The 20,144-nt window shown below is 34.6% G+C and overlaps 2 protein-coding genes and 1 non-coding gene across 3 annotated transcripts; 1 reads left to right on the top strand and 2 right to left on the bottom strand.

The window, feature by feature from the left end:
- The first annotated feature begins 906 nt into the window (after positions 1-906).
- On the top strand, positions 907-1,013 carry LOC125589386. The gene has a single exon (XR_007325579.1). It is a non-coding gene; the product is annotated as a small nucleolar RNA R71 (small nucleolar RNA).
- Positions 1,014-8,717: 7,704 nt separating this feature from the next.
- LOC106357093 (peroxidase 11-like) lies at positions 8,718-10,211 on the bottom strand. The gene is made up of 4 exons (XM_013796779.3): positions 9,993-10,211; positions 9,586-9,777; positions 9,320-9,485; positions 8,718-9,199 (listed from the first exon to the last, which is right to left on the bottom strand). The coding sequence occupies exons 1-4, from the start codon at positions 10,209-10,211 to the stop codon at positions 8,769-8,771; spliced, it is 1,008 nt and encodes a 335-aa protein (XP_013652233.2). The 3' UTR covers positions 8,718-8,768.
- A 5,431-nt stretch (positions 10,212-15,642) lies between these two features.
- On the bottom strand, positions 15,643-19,187 carry LOC125588615 (glutathione S-transferase T3-like). The gene is made up of 2 exons (XM_048760134.1): positions 18,704-19,187; positions 15,643-18,463 (listed from the first exon to the last, which is right to left on the bottom strand). The coding sequence occupies exon 2, from the start codon at positions 17,907-17,909 to the stop codon at positions 17,286-17,288; it is 624 nt and encodes a 207-aa protein (XP_048616091.1). The 5' UTR covers positions 17,910-18,463; positions 18,704-19,187; the 3' UTR covers positions 15,643-17,285.
- Between the last annotated feature and the right edge of the window lie 957 nt (positions 19,188-20,144).

The following is a 20,144-nucleotide window of genomic DNA, read 5'->3' as shown; positions in this document are numbered from 1 at the left end:
ACCACCTCCCCACCTTGTTTCTCATTATCCTTAATGAGAACTTTAGGAGGCAACTCTCTTCCACTCCTTAGGGTTATTGCCTTCATTGTCTCCTTTGGGTTTTGTTCAGGCTTTCCAGGTAGTGTACCTTGTTGGCGACTTGAGCTGGCTGTCATAGAGACAAACTGGTTCTCCAAGTTTTTGAACTTGTTGTTTAGATCATGGTAATTCCCATCAATCTTGTTGTGTAGATTTTTCAGCTCATACCCTAATTGTTTCTCACTTCTTGTTTGTCCCTCCAATAATTGTTTCAGCATAGCTTCAGTACTACTCTCTTGTGGAGGTTGTGTTGATGATCCAGTTTGGTCTTGTGCAGGTTGACTCGGTTTTGGTGAGAATCCAGGAGGGAAGTTCTGTTTGGGTTGGTAACCACCTTGGTTGTTGTTGTACAATGGCTTAGGTTGATTGTTGTAGAATGGTCTTGGCTGGTAGTTGTTGAATGGCTTCTGTTGGTTGTTGTAGAAGGGTTTCTGTTGGTAGTTATTCTGGTATTGATAGTCAGGCTCCTTCTTGTACCATGTACCCTGAGCATTGACATAGTACATATCTTCTTGGCATTCTACTCCATCAACTTCAGCAACCATATGTAACTCCTCTTTCTTGGTCTTTTCTGATAGTAGCATGTCAATCTTGTCTTGAAGTGCTTTTAGCTCTCTCTTTGTGGTCATATCTTCTCCTCCACCACCTCTGTCTCTTCTATCATATTCATCATTGTATACAGAGTCACTCTGTGCCATGTTCTCCAAGAGTTCTAAAGCATCTTCGACAGTCCTCCCCAAGTAGTTTCCATTGCTTGCAGTGTCAAGCTGGCTTTTGAATTTAGGCAAGACTCCTCTGTAGAATGTGCTTAGCAAGCTCTCATTGTTGAAGCCATGGTGGGGGCATTGAGATAAGTAGGTTCTGAATCTCTCCCATGCCTCTGAAAATCCTTCAAGTCCTTTTTGTTGAAAACCAGAGATCTGATTTCGAAGGTTTGCAGTCCTTGTAGCAGAGAAGAACTTGTTGAGGAAGGCCTTCTTGCATTCATCCCAAGTTGTGATAGTATCACTTGAGATGTTTTTCTCCCAAGTGTGAGCCTTGTCTCCCAAAGAGAAGGGAAACAATCTGAGCTTGAAAGCATCCTCTGAAACTCCATTTGTTTTTGACAAGCCACAGTATTTATCAAATCTGTCAAGGTGATCTAGTGGGTCTTCCAAGGCAAGTCCATGGTACTTGTTGTTTTCAATCATGTTGATGAGGCTGGACTTGATCTCGAAATTGTTGTTGGCAACTGGCGGTCCCCTAATGCCCAACCTATTCCCATTTATGTTAGGTTGATCATATGTACCGATGGCCCTAGCTTGGCGTTGTGGTTGTCTAGGTCGAAGGTTGGCAGCTCCTTGACCATTGCCCTCTTGAGCAGCTCCAGGAGGAACTTCTTGGACATTTTGTCTATGATCATCAACTTCATAGACACCTTCCGGTTGATTCGGGTTTCTCTCCATCTCAAGCCCCAATCTATGTAAGTGGGCTTGCTTTTCTCTTTCTCTTCTCTGTCTTCCCAACTCTCTTTCTAAGGCTTTGATGTTGTCCACTCTTGGTGCAAGATTTGTTGATCCTTTGCTTCTCAAGTTCATGCACCTGTCATCCAAATATATATGAAGATAGATAATTAGTAACTTAAAAACAAAGTAAAACTCAGTCTCAAGCAAAGACTCAAACGCAATGTCACAATCAGACTAGGATCGGCAACGGCGCCAATTTGATAATAGGTTTTTCTGCCTATTGCAAATGTTGTAGTATAGTGGGGTGAATGTCGAACCAGTCCTAGTGATGTGAATCAGTGAGAATACAAGTCATTTCTTAAGCTAAGTAGATTCAATAGTGGTGAGTGTGTGACAACTAACAATAGCAAACAGAGCAATACAACAAGGTTTTAATCAATTTAAACAAGTGAATCCATGGGTATTGGGAATTGACTTCAAGTAACTAAGATCCAATCTAGGTGACAAGCTTTCAATCAAAGTAATCTCTTAAGTCTAAACACAATTTTAGACAAGTCCTATGTCTAGGTAAATGTCCATTTGCTTAGAAATCATTAAACATCAAATGTCTTTGGCTTAATTCAATCAAGCAATCTTTAAGTTCAAGTTTAATAACTATCTAGCAATTTTAACATCAAGTGTCCTTGGCTAATCTCACTAGAGCTTAGTTGAGTTGATTCAAACACTTCATCTAATCATGTCTGATGAGAAGTGTTTAGAAATCAGGTTTAGAGTGATCAAGACTAAACAAGCATTAAAAATACTCAACAAGCAAGTTCATACAAGGATCTAATACAATAACACCATAGATCTTCACTAAGTTACTCTAATCTCCCTAACCCATGAATTCTTAAGGAAACTACTCACTAATCTCCATGAAAACACTTAATCTCATAATAGATTGAAGCATATTCAAGTAGATACAACAGAGAATAAAGATAAACAAGGATTAAACAAGCAAATTCAAGAGAATAAGAAGAAAAGAAACTAAAGATTCAAGCTTTCTCTCTCAAGAGTTCTTGTGTTCTTCATAAAAAAGTAGATAGATCCCCAATTATTGTCTGAAAAGTAGTTATATATCTCTAAAACTCGAGCTGGGGTTGACCCATAAAAACAGATATTTTTCTCCGTAGTGACCATAAAAGGTCGCTACAAGAGGTCACTACGCCTGTAGCGACCTGAAATGCCCGCTACGGGTGGCCGCTAGGACACTTAGACGATTTTTTCGCATTCTTGAACTCATAGCGACCTCATTATGCCGCTACGGAAGACCGCTACAGAAAGCGCTTCAACTATAGCGGTCTCTCTAACCCGCTACACACTCCCGCTACGGTACTTAGGCGCCTCAGCTCTATCTTCTGTAGCGACCATCTTTTGCCGCTACGCCTGGCCGCTAGGAATGTCATATTGATATGTGTGTAGTATTTTGATCATAAATCCCTCAATACAGCTCCAAACGACTTGAAACCACCTCCATTGTAAAGCTAACTCAATTTCCAGTGTCTCCACAAATTTTTAGCTTCAGAAGAGATCTTTAAGGCCTTCATCCGTGTTCATCTTTCACTCTTTGGACTCAAAATCCCTCCAATGGTCTTCTAACTCATCCATGGTGCTCTCCAACACCTGATATGTACAAATGCAATGATATGCAACCTAAATGTGCCTAAATGATACTCTAGATGACCAAACCATGCAAGAATAAGAAGTTAAAAACATGTAAATTCACAAGATATCAGCACACTACTGTCCATAGAAAATAGACAGATTTTTCCTCAAAGAGCTTCACTAAAGATATGACATGAGTTATGAAATGCTCCTTGAGGTTCAGATGATCATGAGAATGAAAAGCATTAGGTGGAAACAAAAAATCAACAACAGGTTCAAACGAGGTTTTAACAAAGTAGTCAACTCTATCTCCATCAATCAAATAATACACAATGTTCACATTCTCATGATAGTTTTCAGCATGGGGGTTTTCTATCTCAAGCAAGAGCTTATCCACATCATGTTCATCCCCTAAATCAACAAGTTCAAGAAGAGGTATAGGTTCATTAAGAATGAAAAACTCAGATTCAAGATCAAATGAAGCACATAGATAGCTCTTGTTAAAACAAACTTCAATATGATCTCTAACAAACTTTTCTATTCTCAACTCATCTAGTTTCTTAGTTTCACATATCAGATCAAGACATTGATTGATGAGCACAAAATAATTAAGATCAGAGACATTATTCTTACCACAAGGCAAGCATATTTCCTCAAGTTGAAGTTTTAAAGTGGAAATTTCTATACCTTCCAGCTGGAGTGGTGGAGCCCAATACATTACCTCATTAAGGACACAAGCAGCATCTAACTCATACTGGGTAACCTCCCTTTCTTCAAACTCTGTTCGATCCCTAATGAGGTGTATCCGGATAAGTTGTGCTAGGTTTCTCTTTGTCTTGTCCCGATTCTCTTTCATTCTCTGAAGCCGATGCAACTCATCCCTTTGGTCTGGTGTGAGTATGCGTATATCAAAGGGTGGTGGCTCCACAAACACATAGGGCTCATCTTCAATGTGATCTTCAAATGTGTATTCCTCTTCTTGTGGCTTCTCAAAGTAGCTTGAAGCCATCGCTACAAAAGAGAAAATCTAGAATAAAAGGTTAGTAACTTTACAAAAGCAAAACAAAGCAAGAAAATAAAGCTTAGTCTCAAGAAAGATTGAAATCCTAATGATAAATCTACTAGTTCCCCGGCAACGGCGCCAAATTGATTACGCGTTTAAGCACACACCAATTAACCTAATGTGCCAACAATACCACAATCGAATGGTATGTCATTGTAGCATTTTAGGATCGAATCCACAGAGAACTAAAGACTTATAACACCCAGAATACACAAACCTTCCTAATCTAAGCAAACAAGAAGATAGATGATTTGTAACAAACTAATATCCTAGAAATATAAACAAGGTGATCTCAGATCCAATCAAGAAATAAGTGCAAGAATTCAATCAAATACTAAGGATGGATCCATGGTCAGGATAATTGATATAAAGTGATCAAGTTTCAATCTAAAGGTGGTACCTTTCAATCAATCTATCAACCTTAGGCTTAGACACAATCCTTAACAAACTCTATCTCTAGATGGATGTTCATTCACTAAGATAACTCAAACATCAAATCTCTTTGGTTGAATATTATCAAAACAATCATTAAAATCAAGCCTATTAGCCATCTTAACACCTTTAACAACAAATCTCTTTGGTAAAGAGTGTTAAAAGCTTAGGAGAGTTGGTTCAGACATTTCATCAAACACCTTTCGGGTATGAAATGTCTAGAACTCAATTTTAGAGAGGCCAACTCTAAAATAACATTAAGATCACTGAACAAGCAAGAAATAAGAAGGATCTACAATAAAACACCCTAAATCTACACTTAATCACCCTAATCTACCTTAACCCATGAATCCAAGGAGTGTTTACTCTCTAATCTCCATGAGAAACCTCAAACCCATGATGGATTCAAGGCTCATCATGTTTATGAGAAGGAGAAACAAGATATAAAATTAAGAACTTCCTTAGAATATGATATAAAGATTCAAGCTTTTTTACAAATGAGGCAATGTTCTTGAGAGAAAAATGAGATTCTCCCCTCAGATTAGGTCTTAAAGGTGTTTATAGATGTCTAAAACTCGAACCGGGTCAACCCGACAAGCCTGGGTTTGACCCGAAAAACAAATGTTTTTCTCCGTAGTGACCAGAAAAGGTCGCTACCAGAGGTCACTACGCCTATAGCGACTTGTCGTGCCCGCTACGTGTGGCCGCTAGGATACTTGGGAAATTTTACGAAGTCTTGAACGCATAGCGACCTCGTGAAGTCGTTATGGCCGACCGCTGTAGAAGGCGCTTGAAGTCCTGAACGCATAGCGACCTCACGAAGTCGCTATGGCTGGCCGCTACTGAAGGCGCTTCAATTCTAGCGGTCTCTCTAACCCGCTACACACTCCCGCTACGATACTTAGGCGCCTCAGCTCTATCTTCTGTAGCGACCAGCTTTTGCCGCTACGCCTGGCCGCTAGGAGCCTTCAACGACTCATCTTCATTATTTTGGCATCAAAACACTCCTTGGGGCACAGAGTTCATCATGAAACTCTCTCCAGCACCTGATAAGGACTAGCTGTTTTCAATTTCACTGGAAGCCTAATTAAGTGCTGATGCAAAAGTGTTTCTTAGCGCATTCGCCTTCTATCTCCTATCTCCTAAACATTATTTACAAATTGATTTGATACATATTCTCTTTATAATAAATTTCACTAAATAAATAAGACATATCATATTAGAATTGATTGACATGATTTACGTCTAAATGTGATATGAAAAATTACATTTAATGCTTATTTATATTTTTGATAAACATTTTAGAATATGATAATAAATTATATTTCATCAATAAAGTAGATCTATTCAAATATGACATTAAATAACATGATAATAAAAAATATAATAAAATTTTACAAATTTTGAAATAATATTTATTTCTATTTTTTATAATTATACAATTTTATTACTAATTTTCTTAAAGTAAATTTTAAATCATATTATTAGCTTCTTTATATATCTACAAATTTTAGAAATACTGTTTAAATGTTATTTTTGATAATTATACAGCTTTTATATGAAATATTTTTATTAATTTATGCTAATTGATTTAATATATTTTATCCAAAAGAAATAGATAAAAATCTATCTCGGATTATAATTTTAAATATATACATATCTATTTTTAAATATAATTTAAAATAATTTTTTTTTTTATTTTATCTCAATTTTATGTTCAATTAAATCAAAATTTATATTAAAATATTGAATAATAATAATAAAATATAAAAATAATAAAATTTTAATTTTTTCATATAATCTTAATTTTTTTTAGCACCGCACATGGTGCATGAAAACACCTAGTGTAATACAGAAGAGAAACAAACAGATATCAAAGTTAGGCAATTTCTACACATAATAACACTTGACTAAGTTGTCAGACGGGTTGACCCGCGTCCACCTGGACAAACCCGTGGTGGTTCCGTCAGCGCATCAGACCGTGCGGGTTGGCCCGCGGCGGGTTGCGGCCAGAGAAGTCTTGTCCAAGCCCGTCCCGCCTAGTTTATTTTGTTTGCGGGTTGACCCGCGGGTTACCTGCAAAGAGGAGAGAGACACGAGCTCAACTGCTAAAGACTCGTTTAAAATTGTGATAATGTCTCAACTCTCAAGACTCGTTTACAGGCAACAAGACGTCTACTAATGATGTCTCAAAATACAATCTTTAATGTTTACAAGCAACACATTCTTGGACCATCATGTATCACTACTACCAACAAAACGTTTACTAATAATAATGTCTGAAACACACATTAAACACAAGCAACAAAGTATATGTTTTGTCAATCGGTAAGAAGCGCACATGTTTATTCAACTCATAAGAAAAAAGCGCAAGTGTTTATTCTCCTTGTGGCTTATGTTAAGAAAAAAGCAAAAACAGAACTGAAACCGAGTGATAGTTACCTTTCGACGGTTCTGGCGAGAATGTATTAAGTTTATGAAGCAAGCATACAGAAACAGACACAAATTTTGTAAGAGATTTAGAGACAAAGTATCAATTTCAACAACAGTTATCAAAAACGAGTATTAGCACTAGACAGATCACAAAATCAAACACACGTAATGAGAGTTTTCTCCAAAAATACACAAAGACTTTCTTTCACCTGTTCTTTCATTCCACCCCTTGTAGAGATTCTTAAACTCCAAATATTTTTCTTTGAATCTCTTAAAAATACGCAAGCGTTGATGACGCGACAATTAACAGAACCCCATCAGAATTCTCCACTGGCCACTTTTTGCATATATCTTTCTCTCTCCATTGAAGAACATAACGTCTTCATCCCTTTTCTCTACTCAAGAATGCACATGCAAGAGCTCACATCAAAAAAACAATGGAAGGCGATTTCAGATAGGAATCGATGAGAAACACTGAATGAAAGTTGATAGTTGATAGAAGAGAAGGGATGGTTCACTTGACTTGAGGTATTCAACGCAACAAACTCTGAGCTCTTGAAGCTGCGTTATGTGAATCCGCCATCTTCTTCTATCCTAGATTTTGCCGTTAACTGAATGACCCAATTTGCAGCTTCGCTGTAGTCTTGCTGTGTAGCTCTGAAGTACTGCATCCTCAAGTTTTGCATGAAGGATAAGTAACGCAAGCATGCAGTCCCTCTTGTCTATCGAGATACGGGTGAACAAGAACAGCCTTTGCGATCATGTAACTCCATGTGCAAAATAATAGATTTTTTAAATAATATTTTTCTGCTTCAAAGTAAAAATTGATAATATTATTTTTAATATTTTAACTTTTTCGGTTGGGGAAGATACTAATAAAAAAAATACTCCATCCGTTTTTTTTTAACTGACGTTTTACAATTTTTGTTTTGTCTCCATTTACTTGTGGTTTCCAAAAACCAAAGCAAAATATAACATAAAGTGACTTGTTTTATCCTTATACTTGTGAGTTATCGTAATAATGATTTCGATTTAGTTCATATATAAAAAGGCTAGAATAGGTATTTGGTTAACTGCCTAAATATGTGCGAAAAGTTGTAAAGCGTCATTTAAATTAGAACAGAGGGAATACTATTTATTTAAGCTTCATGGATTAATAGTTTTAGTTACAATTTCAAAATTTTAACTATCCATGAAATTTTTTTTTTTTTGACAACTATCCATGAAATCTTAATTTGACAAATATTGGCAATTTTGTGTTTCTTAAGACACACTTATACTAATATATAGTTTGCTTTAAGTGATATATATGAGTTGTTAATATATTTCAAATAATTTACCAAAATATAAAGCTATATAATTTTTTGATGTAACAAATCATGTCATGCCACATTTCTAAAAATTATGTTATTTTTTTAGAAAATGAATATGGCAATGATACATTAACAAAAAAAATTTTTATAAAAGAACCGTTATCAAATTATGAGCAAGGATGCTTGAGAATCGCTCAGGCCTCAAAAAGCCACCGGGTTCATTTTGTGGCATTATCGCCATTAAGTCATATTCAAGCTCCAAATCACAAGAAAATTATTAAAAAAAAAGGAGAAAAAGGAAATCGATTTTTCAATTTAAAATAATAAATTATAGGAAAATAGTTTTGTTAATGAATATCTTCATGTATTAACGAATCTGCAACTTCTTCGAACTTCTCCATCAACGAAACTCTCAGAATTCAAAATGTTCCCCATCTTCACCATCGACTTGGAGAATTGCTCAAAGAAATTAAAGCCACCTGATCCTCCGTACTTGCTCACTATCCGCCGTGTCTGTATCCCGAACATGCTCGTGTACATCTCTTGGTCAGAATTCAGCAACCCTTCTCCTCTCATCAGCGTGTGGTAGATCGAGTTGTCAAAGAGATCCGGCGTCACATTGTCCATCGCCGTCACGTTGCTGCCACCTTCTCCGCTGCTCGCAGGACATATCTCTCTGAGGCTCGCTAGGTACGTCTCCGACACAGGATTTAGCGCTGACGTCAAATGAAAATCTCCATATATACGGGATCGGAAGTTCCGACACTGTGCCTTCCCGATCGTGTGGGCTCCTACATAGGTTTGGTCAAATGTTAGGGTTTAGTGTTCGGGTCTTATGTTACAATAATCCGGTCTACAACGATATCAATAATCAATCCCGGTTTAGCTTGGTTTAGAGGATTGATTTATACCAGAAAGAGCGACCATGTCTTCAACAGAGAGACCCTGATTATGGAATTTAGAGATGATGCTGATCAGACCCTCTTCGGGAGTTGGAATGTTCGATGTGGCAAACTCGTAGCCTGCTGTCTTTGAATCTTTTCTTCCCACAGGAACGTCCCAGTAAGGCCCACCAACCTTAAACCAAAACCAATATGAATATGTCGTTTAGGTTTCATAATTCATAATATGATTTTTTTTTTGTGATAAACCCACATGAGAGACTAATAATATGTACCAGCATTGTAGCATCTCTAGCAGAAATTGTAAGAAGATCAGCGCAAGAAACGACTACAGGACATTCGGATTCAATTATGTTCTTGATTCTGTCTACGATTTTGTATCCTTTCAGTGAGTTTATGTTGGGAGAGGCTTTCTTCTCTCCCTGAAATGTCTCTGTTTCATCTAGTAACACCGATCCATCGCATCCCTGAAATACAATTTAAACCCTTTTAGTTTAATTCAGCTAAACTCTGTATATGTTTCATTAATAATCTAAAAATAGTTGGTAATAGTAGATGCTTTATGAGTTTCCTTTACATGAAGAAGAAGTGTCATGAGGCTGAATGAATGAGGATAGAGAGGTAGGAAAGATCCCTTGTGCCTCAAGCAAAGGTGTGTATTTACTATTTAATTTGTACTTACTTGGACAAAGCAGTCGTGGAAGTGTAAACGGATAAGTATGGCTGCATTCCTTGGATCTTCCTTCACCATGCATTCCATTTCTTTCTTGACTACGTCAAATACGGTTGGGCAAGTAGACTTGTAATAATCTAGGGTTAAGGGAAGATCCTTTCCTGGTACGTCAAAGGAAAAGCATGGGATACAGATGGCATGAACGATAAATATCACAAGGAGTTTCATAGTTCTTATCTTGAAACCCTTTTCGGTTCAAATTTTTGGGGACATGTAAAAGTGTTTATCGGAGGTGATGAGTTATATAGAAAGATGATGGGACTTCAAACAGATATATAAGTTTGAGAAAAGAGGGTATAGTAGGGTTTTAGTTTTCTTGTGTCACAAGGGTCTTGAGAATTGGTGAAGTGAGATTGCAACTAATATTGTGAGATAGTTGTTGGGTTTTCCTATGACCCAGATGGAAGTTTATTTGAATAGTACGTAGTACATAGGATTACCAAACCAAAATATTATATTACCATGAAGTTAATTTACAATCTCCACATCTGTATTAGGTTTTTCTGAAGAGGCAGATCTTTTTGTATGTTTCCAAAAGTTCAACCATGCTCACTCAAACTTATTCTTGAAACAATTAATCTATAAGTCTCATTGTTTTGTGTTTAATTTTTTCATCTGATTTTATTTTATTTGGTGACAAACTAAGTGACCTTTTTGTTTGAAGTTTCATATTTTGAGATATGATTTGAACGCCGGTTGTGATACGACAGCGACACTATATAATATCAAATCTTACTTTGTGAAAAACAAATAATTGTGGTGACTTTGGAACTATAACCGCCTTATTTTCATAATAATGTCATGAGTAATTGGTGAGATATGTAGGTCGCCAATAGGCTACATGATAGAGAGTATTGGAATCGAATGAGTATATTGCATTGGGTTGCTCTGTTCTTATATGTACGGAGATATATACAGGAAAGGTAAGACAAAATTCTAGGAGATACAAAAAACTAATTACAGGATATGTAGCTGTTGATAGACGACTGTGATTATGTTCTTTCCATTCTCTTACAGATGAATCCTTTTTTGCAATGTTTTTAAACCCGACCCGGACACTGAACCAGATGACTTACTGGGTTGCTGGGTCACTGGGTCGACCGCGGGTGAACTCCAGGTTAATAAATAAATTAATTTTATTATATAATAATATATCAGCTATGTAAATAAAAATATAGAAACTAAAGTTTAATATTTTGTAAATATTTTTTAAGAAAGTAAAATAATAGTTTGGATATGTATATATTTTTATGTTTAAAAACATTTAGAAAATACTTAACTTTAGTTTCTATATTTTTATTTTTATATTATTATATAATAAAAATAGTTTAAACTATTTAAAATTTTCTCTAACAAGGTAAGATGTATGAGATCTAAAAAAATCAAGACATAAAATTTATAAATATTTAAATGTGTAATGTGAATAATAAATTAAACTTCAAATACAAAATAAACCAAAAGTAAAAGATCATTGTAATAAATTGTCAATGACGAAAATAAACTTACACCAAATCACATCAACTAATTTTGGTTCTCTCTACCATCGTTTATTTCATTTTCTTCAGGTGGCATAGTGAAATCTTCATCAAAATCTAAAAATTACAAATATAAAATTGAAAATGGAAAACCTAACCTTTTTTTTAATCATCACCTAATTTCTTAATTGGAAATTTATAATATAAAACATAATTTATAATATAAAACATAATCTAAAAACATAATTAAAAACTAAAAAAAGAAGTTAAAGTTATTTATTGGTTCAACCGGTATCGGGTTCCGGGTTTTACTGGGGTTTTACGGGTTTTTGCGGGTTTCTAAATATTGGGTTTTTCACAAAACCCAAACCGAATTTTTTCTGGGTCACCGGGTTTCCCGGTTCAACCGCGGATCCGGGTCGGGTTTCAAAACACTGCTTTTTCGTCAATATTTGAGTTTCTCTTAAGTCTCAATGCAAGAATGTTAAGAATTGGCGTCTTTTTGTCTATGATTAACATTCCAAACCGGAGCTTTAAAGGGCTTCACGGCTGTTAGTTTCGCCACTTGGATTCGAATCCCGGCCACTAGAGATTTAACATGCGGAACCCCAGCGCCCGAGACCGAAGACCGTTCATGGTGACCCACATGGTGATCAGCTTGCTGGTCCTTGCTCGCTTAGATCTCTAGTCTGGATCACCTCGGTGGAGCCAGAACACTCAGTTATAAAAAAAAAATGATTAACATTCCATACTCTTACAGGATATGCAGCTGTTGATAGACAATTGTGATGTCTCTTTTTATTTTGGTACGAATGTTAAGAATTGGCGTCTTTTTGTCTTGATTAATTTTAACTAAGCTCAAAAACTTTTAAATAACAACATTGTAGTGAATGATTAATTTGGCTTTATTTCAATTATTTAATTTTATTTATTTTTAACTTATCAAAGCTAACCAATTATGATATAGTTTTATTTTAAAAATTCAAACATACATGAAAATTCTACAAATGTATACCAATCATGATGTAGTTGTTTCTAAAAAATACAAAATAAAAAAATGTTTAATGTATATTTGGTAAAAGGCCTACCTCTCTGTTATTTAAAATAGGATCTGTAAAAAAAACTCATCCATAATATAAAATATATTTCAAAACTCCTAGATAAAGTTTATTAATTTTAAGAGTATGATATTTTCAAATTTTAAGTATTATTTTTATTTATTTTTGACTACTTTTATAAACTATTAAGTTTTTCCAATAACATAAATACTATATACATATGACACTAAATGCTAGTAAAATTTCCTAACATATTTTTTATTTAATATAAAGTAGAAAATTTATTCTATATATATATCATATATCTTATATGTTTTATTTTAAAATAATTTTACCCAAAATTTCTATCTACAGCCAATATATTTACAACAAAATTTACTGCAAAAGAATCTACAAATTTATATCTACAAGACTACAACCAATTCATCTACAATATAAATTTTACAGCTAATTTTTTTTATAGTCCAACCAATTATCCATATAATCCAAAGATTTATATTTGTTTAATTGTAACTTATTATTATTTTAATTAGTTCTTGAAAACTATTAAAAACAAAGTTGTATATGGCAGGGATGCATTAGTCTTAGTCGGGAGAAACTCGTGTTAGGTGGTTTTGGTAAAACGATAGGAGATTTGATGACGTCTTAGAGTTGATCAGTTGAATCTCACTTATAACTTAATGCATTTAAATTGACGGTGAAAAGATTAACATTTTAACTAAGACCATCAACGATGGGCATGTTGAATCATTTATTCAACCGTTGGAACCAATATAAGATGGGTGTTAAATTGAGAAAACACACACGTAGATTCACAAGGGTTGAATATTTTCAACTAGTTGAAAGTGAATAAATTGGGGTCTAGTCTGACACATGTTTTACTATTATTGGTTATCTAATTTTTTTTATCCAATAATTTAAACTTAATTATTTTATAGTAAAATACTTTTATAAAAAATAAAAATTATACCAAAATTTATCTTTTATAATGATCTATAAATAGAGACTAGTTTCATTTCATTTGGATATAGAATAAAAAATACATGTTTTATAGTTTTTTTTTGTTTTTTGTTAATATTATTTTATCAACTCAATTAAAAATATGTCATTTTTAATTATTAAAAATATGTCATTATTAATTATTGAGTTTAATTACAATTAATTTTTAAATTAATATATTGCTATTTGGCATAGAAATAAAAATATAAATTAGGGTGTTGAATTTGATTAAATATAACCATTGTAGGGATAAAATTTGTGTATGTATCGAATTAATAGGTGAAAGAAAGAGAAGATGATGTAGATTGTGAAAAAGTGTAAATTAGGGTGTTGAATCTAAATGACCATTGTACATAGTCTAATGACGATTAGATATTCTCGTAATATATAAACTAGAGACACATTAATCACCAAACACTAGGGATCATCATAGCCCTATTAGAACATCTCCATCCAAAATATCTTGGCCAATATCTAAAAATAAAAAACATATAAATTTTTTATAATATTATTTGAAAAATTACTTTATATATTTTTTTTTGCATTATTTATCAGAATGATCAATAAGAATATAATTAAAATATTATGCATAATGCAAAAAGTTATTTTTAGTTTAATTTTAATTAATATTACGTGACTCTTCTGTTTTCATGCACGAATATAAATATTTATAAAATATATAAATTATAATAATTTTTGTTTTAAATTTTATGTTTTAAATCTTTCATAGTTTAAATTTATAAAAATGAAATAAGACTTTTTTTAGAAATTAGAATTGCTTATAAACAGTATGAACGGTCCCCTAGACGTCGATTGGCTGAATTTTCTTGTTTTCCTAATGAAATTATGGTTTAAGTTACTGTGAGTAGGCGTGTGCATTTTACCCAATACCCGAACCCGAATCCGATTCGAAAAAGCCGAACCAAAATCCAAACCGAAGTAAAAAGATATCCGAACGGGTATTGAATTAGGAGAGATTGGATATCCGAACCCGAACGGGTAATATCCGAATCCGAATGGATATCCGAAGATAACCGAACATATGTATTACTAACCTTATATTTCTAGTTTATATCTCTCATTTTATTTAAAATATTTATATTGATACTACACATACTTAAATTCATATAATATACATATAATTATGGAGAAAATGATTTGTTAATCACTTAAAATACATGTCAAGTTTTTTGTTTCAAGAATTAACAAAAGTTACATCCCAAATATAAAAACAATAACTAAATTAGTGTCTTTTCAGTTTTAAAATGTTATGTACAAATCTATTAATCATTCAATCTATTAAAAAGGAAAAGAAAATAGTTAAGTGAAATTTATATTTTTAAATACAAGAAACTTGAAAAATGAAATTTTAATTTTAATTTTAATTTTTTTTCTTTCAAAATCTAAATATCCGAACCCGAATCGAAATAACCAAATCCAAACTAAAAATACCCGAATCCGACCCGAATAATAGAAATATCCGAACGGATTCTACACCTCTATATTGAAATACCCGAAAATCCGAAATACCCGAGCCGAATCCGAATTGGTACCCGAACGCCCACCCCTCTGTGAGGATAAAAAAGGCTATACAATCTAACATAGAGTCTGCTACTTAAACGTATATATATATCTCATATTTTTTTTATTGAAGACGAGTACAGACGAGTACATAATCATATGACTCACGATGCTGTAGTTTGAAATCTCACATTCTGGGAGTACCAAAAACGTAAACCACAAAACCCAACCCCTGTGGATTTGAGAGTCCTATGTTAGAAGATATGGATAAACTGTGACAGAGTCATCTACCTCGCTTAGCTTGACAAAAAAAGTAGGAGGAAGACAAAGCCTCCTATCAAATACCAAGACATGGAATATTAAAACACTTTAATGGAGAAGAAAATGTGGTCGTCGCGCCATCATTCTTATCACTTGCTATATTGTCTTTCATTGTTTGTTGTTTATTCTATTCTTTTCCTTTGTTGTTTCATACGTTGGAATTCAAAATATGCATGAAACCTGTTCATGCAAACATTATCCAACTATAAGGTTTATCATCATATCATGTAATAGTTTATGTTTTTAATTTGAAAACTTTAAATCAAGAAAAAAACTTAAATTTCAGTGGCTTAGCTTAAATGGTGGTCTTGTGAGACCCACATTAATATTGTTTTAGAAAACCAAACACATTAGACCATCTCCAACAATAGATATGGTCTTAGAGTTCTAAATCATTTTTTAATTGAAAATAATCAAATTAAAAATTTTAGATACTTGTTTAGTTTTAACCCCTCCAATGATAGAACCAATTAAAGGTTCTAAGTTTCAAAAATTTGAAAACTAGTAATAATAGATTACTTGCATCACACTCTATAATTAAAAAAAACTTATAATTATTGAATTACATAAAATTTAAATTAACTTGACATAAAAACATTTATCATAGATTGAGAAATCATAAACAAAATTACAATTCTAAAGACAACCGAATGCAAAGCTAAAGTAACATGAATACAATTCCCATGTCAATTACATCCTCTCTCCATTAGCTTAACTAGATTCTTCTTGAGTATACACCATCAGTTGTTCATCATCCCCTGTTTTCAACACATAGTCAAACATCAAAGTAGGGTAAGGCCACTTTGAATAAGACTGCCACCAAGCTTTGAGAACCGAGGTGGGGTCTTCTGGTACCACAAATTGAACTCAGGCAGGTAACAAATGTTATATAAATATATCCAGAAGTCAGATGAATATATTCATTACTACGACCAATGTATCGTTCAACCAAACTATATCTCAAAATAAAATCATCTGTCCAACCATGATAAACTATAAACCGTGAAACTATAAACTAAAAGACAAGACAAAATTAAATAATGGAAAATAAAATAAAAATATGGTGAGAAGGAAGGAGAAGTTAAGTTACCATGAAGTGGTCAAGCTCCTTATCATCACCGGAAGCTGTGCGTCGATCCTTGGAAGTTAAGTTGCCACCACGCTCTGCGACTGGGCAAGCTGTGCGTCGATCCTCGGAAGCTGATCCACTTGCCATACTTGTTCAGCATCTCTTAATGGTCAAGCTCACACACACTCCACGTCTCTCCTCCGTCTAGAGTTACGTCCACTCGTTACCTTCTTCCCTCCTCCTGTTTTCTTTTAATTATTATTTAGACATCTTAATTAACCAATATTTTTAGTTAGAGATTAAAAACACATGGTAGACAAAACCAAAGCTTCTCATGATTCAGTTTTAAACCATTACTAAAACAAGTTCATAGATAGTGAAAATACATCATTCATCCGACTTTTAAAACATAAGACATAATCAAAACATAGACAAGCAAACTGATTCAATAAACAACAACAAACTGACCCCATAAACAAATACATAAGCAGAAGCAGAAGCAGACTGACTCTATAGACATCATAGATGCTTATGACAACATATCACTTATTAGTTTGTTCTTCAAAGCCAATTCAATCTCACTAAACATATGTTACTTATTAAGCTTCTCCTTCATTTCAAAGTCCTGCTTCTTCAATTCATGATCCTGGTTCCTTATCTCAAACATCTCTTGCAACTTCTCCACAGACTTGCTGCTGGTCGCTTCCATCTCTTGGGCACTCCTTTGAGCCTTCAACCTTGCCTTTGCCTTCTTAACACCTTCAGGACGAGCCTCTTCTTGATTTCCATGGCTTGATGACTAGACAGAAGCTTGAGAACCAGCTTCACCCTTCCTTCTTTTTGACTTGCTGTTATCTGTCCCAAAAGTTGCCAGCCATTTCTGTTCATTTTTGAGCTCTCTCCAACAATGCTCAAGTGTGAACTTGGCACCATAATCATGGTGATAGATTTCATTAGCAAGCTTCATTACATCATTATCATTCTGCCCACTTGACTGCTGACTTGTTGCAGCACGTAACGAGCCAACAAACTTGGAGACTTGGTCGCTGATATTGGACCACCTTTGCTTACAGTTACCAACCTCTCTATCTGGCATACCAACAAGATGAGGACTTGCATTGAAGTAAGCTCCAACTCTTTTCCAAAAGGAGCCAGCCTTTTGCTCATTCCCTGTGACCGGATCTTTGCTTGTGTTAAGCCAAGCACTTATGAGCACCACATCTTCCTTTTGTGACCAATTCCTTTTGCCTCTTCTGTCTTCAGTTGTCTCTTCAGCTTGAGTTGGAGCATTAGTCCACTGGGAACTAAAAAGAGGAACTTCTGAAGATCCAAGAGCTATGCTTTGTGAGACAGGATCACACTGTTGGCTACTTAACAGATCCAGAAAACCTGAAGACTGAGTAAATGGATTTGAAGAATCCATTCCTACTTTCTGGTGGAGAAAGGAGAAGGAAAGAGTGAAGTAGTTTTTCAGAAAAATGAGAAAAGGAGAAAAACAAAAAAAATGGTAAAGGACACAGCAAAGGATAAAGAAAGAGATAGAAAATGAAAGAGCAATGGAGAAACAAAGAGATGAACAAGGACGAGCTGTGTTTAAGTGTGTTGAAGTGTTTAAAGTGTAAGTGTGTTGCTTTCATTTATCAGAAGTGTGAGTGTGTTTAAGTGTTTCAAGTGTGTGGTGTTAGCAATAAAGTCTTACCTAATCTAAAAACAACCAAGCATTGATCACATTAAGTAACTAGACTCTACCAAGCATTGATCACTTGAGTAACTACCAAGATACTAGACTCTACCAAGCATTGATCACTTAAGTAAATTTGATGTAGACTGAACAAGCTGCCCTAGTTAACATCTAACAACCAATTTCAAAAGAGAACTGAAGTTACCTGTTTGGGATCTCTTTCAAAATTAGTAAAGGACGAGACCATCTTTGTTAGTTAGGTTTTGTTCTCTGGCTTCATGATACGAAAAGTTCACCTGCAAATATTGGTGAGATAAATCAGACACACAAACATCAGAACAGTAATTGAGAAAAATCCTTAAAATAGACCTTTGAAAGAAAAAAAGCAATCTTTAAAAGGTACGAGGAAACATATAAATAAGTCTCCAGGAGATGAGAATATACAAAAATAAAACCCAAGAAACCATTTTTAATCAAAAAAAAAACGGAAGCGAAAGTTTAAACAAGAAACAACATATATCAATCGAAATACATACCTCTCTGTACATGCAAGCAGATCGCAGATGGCTGGAACAAAGGACGAAAGTTTTTAATCTCCACGGTCGGAGCTCCAATTGGAGACCGGAAGAGCCGTCGGAGCAAGAATCAAAGTAGCCGGAGCTCATATAGTTTTGCCGGTGGAAGTCGTGAGTTCTCCCGATCCCTTCTCTTGCCTCCACCGTTCTCCACCGTCGCTCTTCTCGTTACCGCTATCTTCCTTCTTCCTGTTCAATCCATCTCCTTCCTCTACCGTCTTCTCCATCAAACTCCATCCTTGGTAATTCACCAATTAGGGTTCCAAATTGAAACGAAGCGTAGGATTGGAATGAGGAAGCGTTGTGGCCTTGTGGGTTTTTTTTTAGAAAAAAACACTAACAAATGAGAAATTGACACGTTGCAACTTAGATATGGTTCCAAAAATTCCATTTTTAGAACCATATCTATCTATTTTTACTCTTTTTGATTTAATTTTCAGCATACAATGAGATAGAACCATGACATAGATACCTCTTAGAGCATCATTATCCCAGTTTTTAAGGGTGTATCTTAGCTTAATTGAAATTAAATATAAAATAAAAAATACATTAATAAGAAGATACGACTCTAAATCAAGGAAAGCAAGGGACGTCTCTTGTGGACAGGTGTCCAAAAATGAGTGGGGGGGAGAGGTTTGGTGTTTCAAAGCTTTCGGTTCCTTTCTCGCCCGATTCCTCTCCTCTTTCGGCCGTTGATTCCCAGAAGAAGAACCGGATTCAAGTTTCCAACACCAAGAAACCACTGTTCTTCTACGTCAACCTCGCCAAGGTACACACTTTTCTATTTATTTCTGGAATCAACGATCTGTTTCGATCGAGGAGATCATTGTCTGACTCTTATCCATCAAAAGGTTCAATCTTTCTCGAAATTTCTATACTTTAGCTGTCTTGTGAGAATCACAAAGGTGTAAGCTTTGATTGGTGTGTTGATTACTTATGTTATAGGATCTGTAAACGGCTATTTTCAGAGATTGTGCAACTGGGTTTTGTTTTTGACTTTTGTAGAAGTCGGTGGAACCAGATGGTGAATCATATCGGATTACCTGGAAGCAACGTTTGCAGAACAAGTTGAGATTTTGTCTCAAAGGTATTGCCCTGACATAGCTGAAGCAGAGAAGATTTTGACAACAGACCTTTTGATCCTGAAGATTAATCGAGTCTAGTAAGAGAGTTTCTTGTTCCTTTTTTGTGTTCTACTTTAAGGTCAACTTATGTTTTGTTAGCTTGAAAAACTATGTTAAGGTTTTTGATCGTGTTCATCTTTTTTTTTTCTTTGTGCATTAATGTTTATCAATCATAAGAATATCTAGTGGATATATCCATAAATTATTTGTGTTCTAGATATGTCGCAAGAGTCCAGCATTGATGTTGCAGTAAAAAGATATATGAGTTTCGTTACTTG

This window comes from Brassica napus, chromosome C6, assembly GCF_020379485.1.
Source record: "Brassica napus cultivar Da-Ae chromosome C6, Da-Ae, whole genome shotgun sequence".
Classification (NCBI taxonomy): Eukaryota; Viridiplantae; Streptophyta; class Magnoliopsida; order Brassicales; family Brassicaceae; genus Brassica; species Brassica napus.
The sequence above is the reverse complement of the archived record's forward strand: the minus strand, read 5'-3'. Positions and strand labels throughout refer to the sequence as shown.

What these genes read in the sequence shown, in the direction of transcription:
- LOC106357093 (XM_013796779.3), bottom strand. Translation starts at nt 10,211, where the DNA reads ATGAAACTCCTTGTGATATTTATCGTTCATGCCATCTGTATCCCATGC. An exon ending in TCCACGACTGCTTTGTCCAA is followed by an intron (nt 9,778 to 9,992) that starts GTAAGTACAAAT and finishes ATTGTATTTCAG; the next exon opens with GGATGCGATGGATCGGTGTT. An exon ending in AGACATGGTCGCTCTTTCTG is followed by an intron (nt 9,200 to 9,319) that starts GTATAAATCAAT and finishes AAACCTATGTAG; the next exon opens with GAGCCCACACGATCGGGAAG.
- LOC125588615 (XM_048760134.1), bottom strand. Translation starts at nt 17,909, where the DNA reads ATGGATTCTTCAAATCCATTTACTCAGTCTTCAGGTTTTCTGGATCTG.